The following is a 15,297-nucleotide window of genomic DNA, read 5'->3' on the forward strand; positions in this document are numbered from 1 at the left end:
GAAGCAACATCAATGATCCCAGTGTGTGAAGTCGAGGGATAATTATACACATATATGAATAACAAGGGCATCACCATTATGGCTGGATTGAGATGGGAACAATTGATCTGCTGGGCTCTCATTCACCCCTCTTCCTCCACCTCATTATGCTAGAATAATGTCTGGCTACAGATTTGCTGCATGATAATTTGGTTAAATATGTGAATTTTGTTATATCCAACAAAAAACAGCACACAACTGAAACAACTGGGGTCTTAAAAATAGATTTTGTATTCCCAGTGAAACTTGCATGTAATGAAATTACTAAACACAGGTGACATATAGTTAAACTCATCGCTTTAGGAGCCATTCGGAGTCTTGGTCTCGAGGCAGTTGTCCTCTTTATCTTGTCCATACAGCCTTCAATACAGCCGATGTTTCACAATCAAATACAAGGGTTTTATTTTGGCATTTCTCGACCGGAACTTTGGCTTTGACTTATTAACGCTAGCTTTAACGAAGCAGCTTTGAGCAGCAAGCAAACGGCAGATGAGCTATGATGCTCTCCGCTTCCATCAACCGGGGAGATAATAAAAACGGAAGACGAGGTGAGGCTTTGCTTTCCCGAGACGGACATCTTAGCACCGAGTAGACAAAAGAGGAGTCGTGAGAGACCTGTGTGAGTGAGTGTTTCCTGTGTGCCGGGGGCCGCTGCTGTCGAGCCGGGCTCAGACAGGACAGGGCGGGGTGATGTTTAGGTTCCGGTATAAAGCCAGCGAGAAAATGAGAACCAGACGAGGTGTGGAGCCGGCTGCCGACGCTGTCGTGTTTTACCGGAGACTAGAATGAGAAGTTTACCGTCCAGGTGGAATAGGGCGGCAGTGTAACCGTCTGGAGAGGCCGCTGGCGGGGGAGAAGCGTGTCTCTGCGGCGCCCCTCCGCCCCTTGTATGTCAATAAGATGAGGACGCTATTTACATTCTGTTGTCTCTTCCTTATTACCCGCGGAGCGGACCGGGCGTGGGCCACCGGAAATCTAACAGTCGACAGCAGCAACGACACCAACCTGACGGCCGACAGCAGCAGCAGGTACATCAGAATCGGAGACGGGTCATCGCAGGAATTTGAGTTTCCTGAAAACACCAACGGCGTGATTGTAATTTCCAGCCGGTACCGGAGCGCTGCGGCCAGCAGGAAGGGCCGCCAGAGCTGGAAGCAGACCGTGAGAGTCCGCTCCCTGGACCCGGAGGTCCTCTCCATCCTCAATGTGACGGACAGCGGCCACGCAGGACCAGCCAAGAGTTACATTATCAGCATCCGGTCCGGGTTCCCAGGCAGGGCTCAGCTGCAGATCCAGCTGCTGGATCTGGACCAGAATTCGGTTCCGGTTCTGATCGAGGAGAGAACGGATTACTCCATCAGAGTGGCGCCCGGTAATGATGACCCGGCCGCCCGGCTCGTGCAGTCGGGCGGCCTGTCCCATTTCTCTGAGAACCCTGTGCTGTTCGCCTTGCTGCCCCTCATCTTTGTCAACAAGTGTGCCTTCGGGTGCAAGGTGGAGGTTGAGGTGCTGCGGGGTCTGCTGAAGAGCCCCGTGCCACTGCTCTTAGGGGTGCTGGGTCAGTTCCTGGTGATGCCATTTTATGCCTACTGTGTATCCCAGCTGGCCTCACTGCCCAAAGCGCTCTCTCTGGGCCTGGTCATCACCTGCTCTGCCCCAGGCGGTGGCGGTGGCTACCTGTACAGCCTGCTGCTCGGAGGAGACGTCACCCTGGCCATCTCCATGACCTTGGTCTCCACCGTGGTGGCGACGGCAGCCATGCCTTTATCGTCAGCCCTGTATGGTCGGCTGCTGGGCGTGCACGCTGCCCTGCACGTGCCATTTGTGAAGATCCTCGGCACCCTCCTGTTCATCGCCATCCCCATCTCACTGGGCATGCTGGTCAAGCTGCGCCTGCCCGCCCTCTCGCGCGTCCTGCTGGCACTCATTAGACCATTCAGCTTCGTGCTCATCGTGGGCGGCATCTTCATGGCCTACCAAATGGGTGCATTCATCCTGGCGAACGTCAGGCCGCAGATCGTGGCAGTTGGGGTGACGGTGCCTTTGCTGGGGCTGATGGTCGGAGCCATCTTGGCCAAGCTGGCGGGCCTGGCCCCGTCACAGAGGAAGACGGTCAGCATCGAGGTAGGCGTCCAGAACAGTCTTCTTGCACTCGCCGTCATGCAGCTGTCCTTCCGTCGGACGGAGGCCGACTTCGCGTCCCAGGCGCCCTTCATCGTGGCCCTCAGCAGCACCTCGGAGATGCTGCTCATCGTTCTGGGGTACTTTGCCCATCGGAGGCTGTGTGGGTCTGCCGTCCCCCGGAGTGACGCCTGATTGTAGCTGCAGTTTTTTTTTTTTGTTCGGAACTTTTTGACGAATGAACCCTTTCAAAACCTGTGGAGTTTTTTTGTCCCACAGTCTTCGGCCACAAGACACCCAACAATTACGAATCGAGTAATCACCTTTGTGGTGCACAGGACAGTGAATGGACTTTTGTGTTTTGTCATTGTTTTCGTATTTTTCATGAAAACCAAAGGCCTTTTACCCTGCTGAGACCTTTTTGTGTTTATTTTACAGTACGTACTTTTTAAAAACAGATTATACTGTGAGGTACTTCGTGTAAATATTCCTAAGAAGAGAAATACCTATAAAAAAGATATTTTTGTACCAGATTACTTTTTGTAATCAAAAAGCAAAGATCATGTTTACAAGAGGTCCATGTGTCTTAGCCGGGGGGGGGGGGGAATTTTGAGGGTGAAGTGGAATCGTTTGTGAATCAAACAGGAACATGATGATGTTTTGAAAGTATTTGCTACTGATTGTGTTCCCTGGATCTGCGAATCCACGTACTTGAATATTTGAGATGAGAGATGAAGAAGAAGAAAATAAAACCATTGTTAAAGCAGGCTTCAGTTTGTCAAGAGTGTGTGTGCCAAGAAACATGTCAAACAGGTCAGTGTTGCGAAAGAGCCAGCAGGCTGTTTGAGGTTGGATAGCTGAGACCAGGCCGCGTTTTAGCAGAATGCCAACATGTGGTTGCTTGCACTTAGCGACTGTTTGGTTTCACTTTTGCTCACAGATGGTAAAACTGACGGTTGTTCAGTGACTTGCATATTGGAAGAACGGCTTCACAGTGAGCGTTGAAATTCCCACGTGGAACATTTTGTCTTATCGAGTTTGTAATGTTTTTAGATTAAAGCAACTGTTGCTACATAACGTTTTGCATTTTGATCGAATCAGACAAACTGTAGGGTAATCAAAAAGCAATTTTTGCATTTATGTGCTGAACGTTTGAGATATTCATCTTCGCATCATCTGTTGTCATCTGTTTGGTGAAAGTAACCAAACAAGTTTAGTCAGGTACTGTACGAGGAACATCTGAATATTTTAATTTCATGCCACTTTATACTTAATTTAAGAGGAAAGCGCACGTTAAACTTCACTTTGCAGATAGAAATTTAATATCCATAGAAAGTACCAGGCACTGGTGTTCAGTAATTTAAACCACCTGACAGTTTATAAAGTAGCTTTAATCAGCTGGGACTGTGTGTAAAACATGAATAAAAACAGAATGTGATCATTTGCACACAAACTGTGTTTACTGACAAGTTTTCCAAAGTGTTCCTGAGTCCATGCAGTAACATCCTTCATCCAATCATGTGTTCACAAAGTGGCGAACCTCTCTCCATCCTCGCTTATGAACGGCTGAGCCTTTCCAGGATGCCCCTTTCATACCCAATCATGATGCTATCACCTGTTACCAATGAGCTTCTTTACCTGTGGAATGATCCAAACAGGTGTTTCTGGAGCGTTCCACATCTTTCCCAGTCTGTAGTTGAAACATGTTGCAGCATCAAGTTCAGAATAAGCGGATATTTACAAAAATCAATGAAGCTGATGAGGGCAGACATTAAATATATTGCCCTCATACTTCAATAGATTATTTGTCGAGAAGGATGATCAAATTCTCACATTCTGTTTTATCTATGTTTCACGTGTTGATGCATCAGTGTTGTCCAACAGTGTAATATGTGACAGTCTGACTCTGGCATATTCCATTTTGAATAAGTAAATGTTGCTGCCAAGGCTGGTGTACTTTTACTTAAGAACTAATATGAATGCAAGACTTTCACTGAGAACACAGTGCTTTGACAGCGCAGTATTGCCACGTCTCCTTCAGTAAAGTGGAAAAGCTCATTGGTGAAGTGTCACAGAACACACTGTCGACAGTTTTCCATGGGCCCATTGCTTTGGTGCAAAGTGCTTTCGGTGTTTACAGTTTGTTCTGTGGATTCTTCAGAGTACAGACAACGGAAACGGATGTCATGTTGCTGGAGGGTTTTTATAATGTGCTTTTTTTGTACTTCTCTGAGCACAGCAGAGCTCCTTTATTTAAACTGGTGGCAGAATGTCAGTGGCAGATATCTGAAAAGCCTGGGAAACGAAACCAAGTGTGTGAGATACCAGCAGTGGCAAAAGAGAAAGTATGTTTGCTTAGCGCTTTACAGGAAGGCAACTTGAGGCAGAAATGAAAACTGGAATCAGAGAAGGTGAAAGGTTTTGAAGGAGGGCTAGTCTGTGAGATAACATGAGGGGGAAGAGAGTTTGAAAGAGGCCATAAAAAGAAACCGTGCCAAAGGCCAGTATGCGCACTAAATCGATGCGTGTCACAGTTCAGTTCAATAACTACTGTGCAAAGTCCAGTTTCTCTCAGCTGACTTGTTGAACAGCATTCTGTGATTCATGATAAGAACTGAACGCCTCTTTGTTCTTTAACCACAGATGTGAACAATAGAGGGTTCAACATTCAGATTAAACTCTCAGCGTTCACAATCAACACAGTACCCTTCCCCGTCCTGCCTAAGAAACCGCTCCGCTCAACGAAGCTGGTATTTTTCTATAAAGGCTGCGTTTCCTGTTTACGCGTCGGGAGCAGCGGACTTTGATGTGCCTTCATTACCCTGTTTTCTGTGAGGGGTTTGTGGTGGAAAACAGGAGAGTTCAGGCCTGCTGTTTTGGCTGATCTCTCAGGAATGTAGCACAGCTGTAAAGCCTCCAGGCAGAGCTGACAGTGCTGTGCGGCTGCCTCGCTCAGGAGGGGAAGTCCAGCTCTCTGCGTTTCTCACAGGGGAGCGACGACCGTAAGAGCTGCACGATCTCTCTCGGCCGTCGCCGCTTCCCTCTTCCTCGTGTATTCAAACACGTCATCCTTTTGTAGGAGTGCTATTGATTTTTGCCATTGGAGAAACGTGTCCTGGACAGAGCTGTTCCCTGAGCTACATGAGTGGAACTGTAACCATGTGTGATCAGTAGAAACAGTTTTTAAAGATCAATAATGCCTTTTACCTTTTAAACACTTGTAGATTGAAAAACAGTGTTTGTGACTGAGCTCAAATGTGACATTTTATGAAAACACAAATAGAAATGAGACAAGTAGGAGGGAGTCCAACGCACGCCCACCTCGTTCGACATAATAATCTCATTTGTTCATTTTTTACAAGGAAACCATTTTCCTCCATCTTGTTCCCTCTTAACCGATCATTTGTTTCACAGTTTGAATTTTCCACGTTCTCTCTTTCCAGTCGTGGGTGCATGGAAAGGATTTCTGTAAACATCATTAAGTTTCAAAGCAGAAATCCATTACATTTTCAGTAAATATAGTATACAACATTCTCAAACTGAATTTCTGCTGGCATGCGACCAAGTAACCCACGACAAGAGGCTCTCTGATACTTCCTGCAGTCTGTGTGATATTGTATACTCGACCATATCATATTTTGACTAAATGAAAAATGGTTTTTATTGTTTCCTCTCCGGCACATTGATGTCACTGATAAATTATGCAGAGCTTGTTGAATTGGTGTGATAAAATGGCACGCCTGCGTGTGATGATGGGTATCAAATTGACAAGCTGCATGCAGTAGTTCTGTGCTGACCTACATGTCTCCCTCACTCAAACGCATCACCATGGATCTTCATCCCATCTAACTTAGCTTGTGCATCTTCATCATGTCCCTGTTCTAAAATTTTACAGAAACTTTTCATTTGATTTTAACATTAGTTGGTTCATTTTTTAGTGTTGCAGGACACTGACTGACCTCCCTCTAGCTTCTAGCTGGGAGACGTTGAAACATATGACCAGTGGTCCGTATTTTAACTGCAGTTCCTCACAGGAGATGATTAGTTTTTTATTCATATTGTGTCTAAACATACCCAAACTCTTTTGAGAACATTTCACATAAACATCTTGTTCCGCTCCCTGCAAGGATGAGCAGCGCCGGATGTCCTCATCATTCACTGTGGCGGCATCGACATGGGAGAGACAATAAAGTTTGTTCCATGGTAGAATGATGAGTGGAGTGAGCTGCAGAGGGACAGAGGGATCGTACAATTAATGGTCTATCTGTAAACCAGGACTAAGTGCTCCAGGAAAAGATCAAATCTGCAAAACCACGTTGGACCATCTGTCTGATGTAGCTTTGGATGTCATGTTTTATTTATGTAATATGAGTGGCAGGAAGAAAATTTACCGGGAAGTTGGAAACAGGCAGTTCTAGTACCCATCCGAAAGCTCGACATCACACGTGAAATTATGAACGCGTAATCACAGAAAGGCCAAATATCATGTGGAAGCAGGAAATCTTTGGTCAAAGCATCAAAGTGCATTTAGAAAAGGAAGGATCCAAGAGTAAGCCTAGAATCAGAGGTGAAGAAGAAACAAATGAATAAGAAGGTGGTGGTAGTGTTTCTGATAGATGGTGGAAAGAAGGATTATTAATTAAAATCAAAAGATATCAGGCAAAATCTTCAAGCGGACAAGTGAATTTTTGTAGGGAGAGAGAGAGAGTGAGGACCTTTTTAAGAAATCTAGTCGGTGGATAATAGAACAAAACAAGGAAGAGTTATAAGTCTTTTTCGTTTTCAATAATGATTTTTGATTGGTTGTAATATTGGGTGAGGTATAGGGAGATATTTGTGTATAGACGATGGGACCCTGTGGAAAAGAGGTAGGAAGGTTGAACATGTGGTGCAACAGCTGCTGGAAACAGTTAAAAGAGCTGCAGAAAAGAAGAGGTCCAAATGTGTTTATATGGCGAGGAATAGAAAAGGAGTGTGGTCTGATGCTAGGCCCACCTCTACATGTCAACAGAAATGTTAATAAGCATAAAAAGGTTTTAAATATGAGTGAGGGGCTGACAGGTCTGCTTTGAAAGCGATAGGTTCAGTAAGATCAGTTCTGGATTATGGGTGTGTAGCGAATAGGTCAGCATTAAAGGATACAAAGTGCAGCTTTTAAAACAACATGTGTGCCAGCGTTGCAGGTAGGCATGGGAGAAATGCCGTTGGAGTTAAGAAGACATCAAATTATGGTGATATATTCTGTGAATTTACGAGGACATAATAACCGTCCAACTGTAAGTGCTAATGAGCCATGCTGGAAACGTGGAAAAAGGCCAACAAGGAGCCTTGGTTGGGTCGTTGAAACAAAGGCGAGTGAAATGGGTTTGCTGGAGTTCCTCTCCACCTGTTGTTCTGCCAGCTATACATCCTACACATCCATGCCACAGCCACAGATAGATCTAAGCCTCCTTGAACTGATGAGAGAGTGTGGGGGAAATTGTGCAGTCTTTAATTCACACATCAGAAGGAATTACTGCAGTTATTTATAGATTTATACAGATGGTACTAAAGACAGGTAGAACAGCAGAGGCAGAAAGTGGAGAGGGTTATAACAAAACTAAGGAGAGGTCATACGGGTCTAAATGATTTATGTGATTGAAAAGCATCATAATACAAAGTTTTAATATTGTGGGGAAGAAGAAACAGCCTTAAAATGTATTGCCAGGAGTCTGATTCAGAGAGAGAAAGTTTAAAAGAACACCTCTACTATTCAGGATCAACAAGAATAATCAATAGAATTAGAAATTTTTCATTTATTCAATTTGTTTTCGTTTTAAATGTAATCATTTTAATTGTGTTTATTGTTTTTACGCTTTAGAGAGAAGGCTTATCATTAGCTCAGTCCACATCAGTAGGTGGCGGTAATGCATTTGAAAGCTGCGAATCAAGAAGAAGAAGAAGAAGAAGAAATGTATGACGTGCGGTGAAACAGCGCGTGCGCAGGACGTTGCGTCTTGTGTCTCGCTTCAAATTCGGATTGAACCGCGAACGCAGCACTGAGGACGAGCACCGGTGGTCAACAGAGGACGTAAGTCAGTGTAAGTTATCTGAATCTGTCCGTGTATTAAAAGCACCATTACACACACACACACACACACACACACACACACACACACACACACACACACACACACACACACACACACACACACAGAGCGGTGGAAGCCGTTTCCCTCTTTTATTGATACAACTCTGGCGTCTGTTATTAGCTGCTAACAGCGTTAAAGGAGCGTTCTCGAAGATTTCAGTCCCGGTTGATTTGGTGACACCTTCTTGATGGTGGCAACAGCAAATGCGGTTTAATAATACCGGCCACATAAGTCTGTGGGCAGCAAAACGAACTACTGTCGCATTTATAAAGAAGTCAGACAATAATTGGCCTTTTTCCATCATTCTGTGAGGAACCGTGACCTGATGACCAGCAGTTACCGTCCCTGGACTCCATCAACACTGCAGTCTGCTGCTGGGCTGATTTTCATCTCCATATTCGACTAGTTTATCACAACGCACGTGTTGTACATTTATATTTTAATAAAAGCCTCCCTTTGAGACTTGTGTTTGTAGTATACAGTCTTGTATAAACAAAGTATAATCAAAAGTACCATTAATTACCACTTAAGTCGCGCAGTACACGTTATTTATTCACGTGTAATGTTACATTTTCCAGTCAGAGTTGTTAAAAAAAGGCTTTATTCTGTAAAGCATACTGCATTTTCTTACCTGGAAACAGACTCTGGGCAGAGGCAGCTGATGGTTTTCTGTCAGTGTTGATGATCCTCTCACTGACACAGGAGATCCACAGGAGTCCATGGAGGCCAGCAGCAGCTCTTCTCCCACAAAACAATAAATACACACTCCTCTGTTTATTCAACTTACAGAAGATGATTTGCCATTCATGGGTGCGATGATGGCGCTAAGCCCCATCAGACGTAACACAGGGAGGCAAATCTGAGAATTCACATTTTCTGAAAGGTGGAGCGAGCAGAAAAGACAAGGTGGTCTCGATACAACGGGGACATATTTCTTTTTAAAAAACATGAAAAAGTGTATTTTGCAGAATGTGTGACTTAAGTATACATTTTCTAATGTTAAATGTCTTCTCATCTATTAGTTTGAATGATGAAATTTACCAGGTAGCTGTTTATAATGTGTAAGTGGCTGTTTTTTTTAATCAGTTGGGTCTGTCTTTCAGGAAAATGAATGAGCTGGAGGACGTCAGCCACCACATTCATGACAGGATATCATCCTTACATCGCTTGCTTGATCTGTCAGTTGCTGGTATGAGAGTGATTTATGTGGGTCCATTGGCTTTTCTTCTGTTTCATTATTGTGTAAAGCTAAAGCAGCGTGTCATAAAAGGTGTCATAATGTTCTTTGTTTCTCTCTCCACATTTAGAAATGCCTCAAAATAAGATGAAGAAACTTGGACAAGAACTCTTTGCACTCGAGAGACTTCTGGAGGAGTTTGAACAATGTGTTGGCCAACAGAAAGAGCAACTAAAGCACCTCAAGGTAAACTGGGGGCCTGTAGTTTGTGCAGCTGCTAACAGTAAATTCACCCAGTCACAACCTCATCTTAGTTTGTTTTCATTGCTGCATTAACTTAGAACTTCATCAATACTGGAGTTTTGAGGCCAGTATTGATATTTAGCCATATATTTTTTTGCTTTTTTATTCACACGCACACTGAAAAGTATCTGCTGAATGTGGTAATTAAAGAAATCTGACTGAAATCTGCAGTAGGTGGGACATTTGAGAGTATAAAATCGTCTCGTCAGTGCTCTCTGGTGGATAAATGGAGACACTGTTTCTAAATGACTTCAGAAGTACTTATTGATGAAGCACATTTGTTTGTGTTAAAGGAACTTGAGGAGTCATCCAAGAAGGATTTGGAGGATGTCCAGCACATGAAGGACAACATACCACTGCACATGCCCAGGAAGAAAGTCCCAGCAAAGTGAGAATATATGATGCAGAACATCGGTCATTTTGTATTTTGAATAGAGTACAAACCTATGATTTTCTAATGTACCGGCTTGCCAGCAATAGCTTCCAAATTTGCGTACTTGCAGGAAGTAGATCACCCAATCTGTACAAATATAATAATAGTGCTAAAGACTGCAAGGATTAGTCAACTGAATGAAAGTTGATAATTTTAATTTTAAGTAATTTTTTGAGCAAAACATTTAATGTTAACAGTTTATTCAATTGTGAGAATTTGCTGCTTTTTCTAGTCTTAATATTATAGGAAACTGAATCTCTTTTGAAGACGTCAGTTTGGACTCTGGGATGTTGTGATGAGCATTTTTCACAGTTTTCTCATGTTTTAGAGACCAAACTATTAATGGAGGAAATTACTAGCGGATGAATCAATAGTGTAAACAGTCATAAGTTACAGCTCTACTAAATCCTGAAATTTAAAAATTTCATCATGTGTACAGAAAAGGGCTGTACTGAATCATTTAAATCCTCAGTAGAAGCTTAAAATGTAAAAAAAGGACGTTCGGTACAGCCTGACTACAGAGAAAGTATAAACCGATTTTTACATTGGTCAAGCTGCTTTTGGAATAAGTTTAAGTAGCTCAAAATCACTAATTTGCCTTTGAACGCTTTACAATCTGGATGACATGCAAGGTGTTCTATCTTCAGACCCTCAGTTCAAATAAGGGGAAGCTCCCTTAAGCCTCAAGAAATCCTTCGCCCAGGACAGACAGACACGCAATAGATGCACAGGAGACACATAGATGACAGTAAAATCACAACATGAGAAAGAGAATTTCAGTTGTAAGTAAATAAAGTACACATTATATTCAGAATATAAGATTAAGTGCAATACGTGAGAGAGTGAAGGTGTTAGGAGTGCAGACTGTGGATCAGAAAGATGTCAAATAACTTCCAGGTGCCGCCAGGAGCTGGTAGGACACACAGTCTCTTCAATCTTTCCCACAGAAACCCGCAAAGAGTACAGATGAAAAACATCAGGATGTATTAAACAGCTGCACTCTCAGTATTGGTGTTTGAATGTCAATATTGCACACAGTGAATCCACCTTTGCAGATCTATGCAGGGTTTGCGAGTGCATCTTTGTCTCTTCACTTAAACAGCATGAACTAGGAACTGTTCATGAGGTGTGCTGGTAAGTCCTATCTTCCAAAGCTTATCTCTAACACAGAGCAGAAGCTGCCTTCACAGCTCCTCCCCAGACTTTTCCCTCCTTTTTCGACTATCCTTGTATCCAAACACACAATACCATGAAGATAGAAAACAACGTTCAGCTCTGACTGACTGACGTCTCCTGTTCAATGTTCTCTCATGTCACAGTGGAAGTGAACCGTTGAACCAGAAAGAAGCAGAAGATGTTCAGCCAGCTCAGCTGGAAAATGTCAAAAAGATCAACAAGAGCGTTGTCAGAGAGATGGAGTTTATCACTCTGCCAGAGTTTGAGAGCATCCCTCAGTAAGTGTCGTCCTTCTGGTATCCAACGTGACATGATTATTGATATTGTTCATGATGTTTTTTGGACATGTTGTTCATCTATTAGATAAGACAAGGGGACATGTGGCCAGAGGAGTATGAACAGTAGAATGAAGGCCACAGTGTGTTATCAGTCCAGGTTATTTAGCAATCTGATATTATAGTAAGACCTGTAATCATCCTTCAAAAGATGCTCAATCATCTTATAGTGTTAACCAAACACCACATTAATCTGACACAGAACCAGTGTCAGAGGTGAAAAAAAGTCTGACCTTGAGCTCTCGTTTTCGGGTTGTGTGTTGTTTCTAACAAATTCCACCAGTTCAGATCTCAGCCAACCTTTCTTAACTGAACGTTAACCACCACAACAGTATAACAGCTGCACTCAAAAGGGCATTTTATTTATAGAGTTTAGGAGCAGTAATTAGACTGGCTGTCAACACTGCTTAACAGGACTAATTCGGGGCAAAGAATATCCTGAGTGGAGCTGAAATGATTTGTAACTGCCTTTGGCCTGGATTAGCAAGACTCAGCCTCAAACGAATGCTGCGTGGTTTATTTTTTTCCAATCATCTCAGTCACTGTGAAAACCCTGAAAAGATATACAGAAATATCAATACGTATCTATAACTTCCCACATTAGAATTAAACACAGTAAATAAGATGATTGACAGGGAGTTGAATATAATTATTAAAATTAGTCACCAAGTTAGGATGTTGTTGAGTGAGCCAGTCCCTGCAGTTCAGATGTGGAGTGGCTAAAACATCTCCCGCTGAGACGAGCTAAATTCAATCAGCTGCACAGCCGTCCACATTCAGATACATGCCACAAGAATTCAACAAGTTCAGACACAATTCTAAAATCATTGCAAATTGAGGGCAGAAATAGGTTACCCCTCAATGCATCACCCACCCCCCCAACGTACACATAAAAACCAGTGGCGCTCTCACTAGATGGTATTGCATGTTTCTAATGCAAACAGACGGAGCAGAGGAATATGTCCATCTGTTTGAATGAACGACAGTACCTGTAATAAAAGAATTAGACCTGGTAACGCACCTCACTCTGCTCACCAAGGGCTCAGGATTTACAGTTTCCTCTTATTTTCATCTCAAGATGTCGGAGTTTCTTGCCCGTTCAGTCTTCTGCGGTCGCCGTTTGATGACTCGGCAGGTGGTGAAGTGGCTTATTAAAGTGCTCCTCGACATCTGCTTCTCTCTGTTTCATGCGATTGGAAACTGAACCTCTTTAGGTTTTGAACTGTTGCTCAGACAAAACAAGCCATTTAAGTTCACCATCTGAGGCTCAGCGGAGTTGTGGTCTTTCACTCTTTTCTGACATTGAAACAGTTAAACGAGTGCTTGGTTTTGGTTGAAAAATCATGATGATATGAAGTTTGACCATACCCCCGGCTCTACATTTTAAAGAGGAGGGGGGTTTTGTATTGCCAAGAGATCACTTCTGCGTATGTGTGCGTCTTCTTTCATGTTGTTTTCTAAGGCCGAATGTTGTGTGTCACTCAGGTACATGAAAGGACGTGTATCATATGACCAGCTTAATGCTGCGGTGCAGAATATTAACATGGCTGTAAAGGCTAAGTACAAAATCCTCCATCAGTCGGTGAAAACTCTCAACAATCATGCACGCAAGCTGCGCCAGCGCTTTAAGGACCAAGAGAACAAAGACACCAAAGGTACAGACAGCAAGCCTTCGCTCAGCAGCTGACACTGTTTGTGGCTGATGATTTGGATTATGCATCTCATTTAGTGGGATGATTTGATGACCTGTTGCATGTATAATGTGCCCTGAATGCAGCCCTGAATGCCTTCACGTCTGTAACGTGAAAATAAAATCATGCAAGAGGATTGTTGTTCTGACACAGCACTGGTCTCACTTTGTGTTAAAATGTCTTTCAGGTCAGTATTTTGTGGTGGAGGATGATATCCGTGAATTTGCTCAGATAAAAGTGGACAAACGATTTCAGGGGATTCTGAACATGCTGCGACACTGCCAGCGCCTACGGGAGCTTCGAGGAGGGGGCCTGACCCGCTTCATGTTGCTGTAACAAGACTCAATCAGACGATTGTGCTTTCAGTTGGATTTTTTTTTTCCTCTTCATTATGCCGACTTAGTAGGCAGACAGAGTTTGTGTATTTGCATATTTTCTGGTTAATTGTAGTCACAAGGCTTTTCACAGACTACATATTCGGAAGGTTGCTTCGTGCATTGTGAACACGACACACGAGAGGTGTTTGATTTGTCAGCGCAGTCATACTGACCAGCAGTTTGATCAGGTCAGTGGCTTCATTGAGTCCATTGTATTACTGCACATTATACAGAGCAACAAGTGACATGTGTCCCTCACAGACAGACAGGATTGGATAGAAGCCAAATCTGCTGTCATCAAAATGTACTCACTTCACAGATTTACCCAGGAATATGCCACCTGTAAGTGCACATAATACTGGACTGTGTACTCATGTATGTATGTTGGGGTATGAATGATTCCCGAAGAAATAGATGTTTCTTTGTTTTATATTGTCAAAAAAGTTCTGTATTTGTAAAAATAAAAATCAAAGAAAAGAAAGTCACCTTGTGATGAGTACCTTGAAAGCCTTATCACTCACATGTTGAAGCGCGCATGTTTACACGTGATAATTATGTCAACAATATGAGAAATGCATTTTGAGATATTTAGTAAAATGTGTTACATGAGGACAGCTTTTCGATGTAGTTATAACGTTCTGTGGAGGCCCTGCCACCATAAGTTATTGGATAGGTTGACCTTGAAATAAAATTCCTTTTTTCTTTTTTCAGGACAAACGTAATTTCTAAAGGTTGTCAGTCCTCCAACTTTTAGGAAACACGTCAGGTTTAGAATAAGACTTATGTGTTGTTGCTATTTTGTATTATGTTCTCCATTCAGGACTTAAATGTGTCCAGAGTCGGGAGGTATCACCGCCGACCCGTCACACCCAGGACACGACCTGTTCCAGCTTCTCCCCTCTGGTGGGCGCTACAGAGGTCTGTACAGCAAAACAAGCAGACACAAGAACACCTTCTTTCCACAGGTCACCTAAAATCTCATACAGTCTCAAAACCCTCTGACACCAAAACATCCACTCACTCGCATTACAGAGTAGATTTTCACAGTTTAAAATGCACCGTTTTTAACATGCACATAGAATGCACTGTCTATATACATGTATGTACTGTACATGATGATCCACTCCATATACAGTATGTCCATTCAATTTTGCATCCTTTGTGCTATTTGTATTGTTTACAATTTAGAGAACACTAACTCATATATAGATTTTATATTTATGTTGTCAATGGTGCTTTTCATTTTGTCAAACTTTATATCAGCAGCACCACTTCTTTATTACTACAACATATATACTATAACATATATTTAGTATTATGTAGTTTAATGTTTCAGATTAATCTTATTTTTATGTGGTATCAGACTGGTCTTTTCATTACCTTGTTTTATGGCCATATTTAGGTTGTTTCTGGGATGAAATCTTTTATGATTGCATTATGAATTTGCATAGTATTCACCTCCTTTATTATGACACACCGAAAGTCACATAATTAGTTCAATGGAAATCATCCGT

General features: G+C 42.7%; 2 protein-coding genes across 2 annotated transcripts; both read left to right on the plus strand.

Moving 5' to 3' along the window:
* Nucleotides 1–500: 500 nt before the first annotated feature.
* On the plus strand, nucleotides 501–2,928 carry slc10a3 (solute carrier family 10 member 3). Its single transcript, XM_070973213.1, has one exon. It carries the CDS (start codon nucleotides 940–942, stop codon nucleotides 2,353–2,355), a length of 1,416 nt encoding a protein of 471 aa, XP_070829314.1. The 5' UTR covers nucleotides 501–939; the 3' UTR covers nucleotides 2,356–2,928.
* A 5,204-nt stretch (nucleotides 2,929–8,132) lies between these two features.
* On the plus strand, nucleotides 8,133–14,239 carry ska1 (spindle and kinetochore associated complex subunit 1). The gene is made up of 7 exons (XM_070972727.1): nucleotides 8,133–8,240; nucleotides 9,395–9,480; nucleotides 9,599–9,714; nucleotides 10,065–10,159; nucleotides 11,524–11,658; nucleotides 13,201–13,370; nucleotides 13,594–14,239. Exons 2-7 carry the CDS (start codon nucleotides 9,399–9,401, stop codon nucleotides 13,740–13,742), a joined length of 747 nt encoding a protein of 248 aa, XP_070828828.1. The 5' UTR covers nucleotides 8,133–8,240; nucleotides 9,395–9,398; the 3' UTR covers nucleotides 13,743–14,239.
* Nucleotides 14,240–15,297: the final 1,058 nt, after the last annotated feature.

The sequence above is a fragment of the Chaetodon trifascialis genome, chromosome 10 (genome assembly GCF_039877785.1).
Source record: "Chaetodon trifascialis isolate fChaTrf1 chromosome 10, fChaTrf1.hap1, whole genome shotgun sequence".
NCBI classification, from domain to species: Eukaryota; Metazoa; Chordata; class Actinopteri; order Chaetodontiformes; family Chaetodontidae; genus Chaetodon; species Chaetodon trifascialis.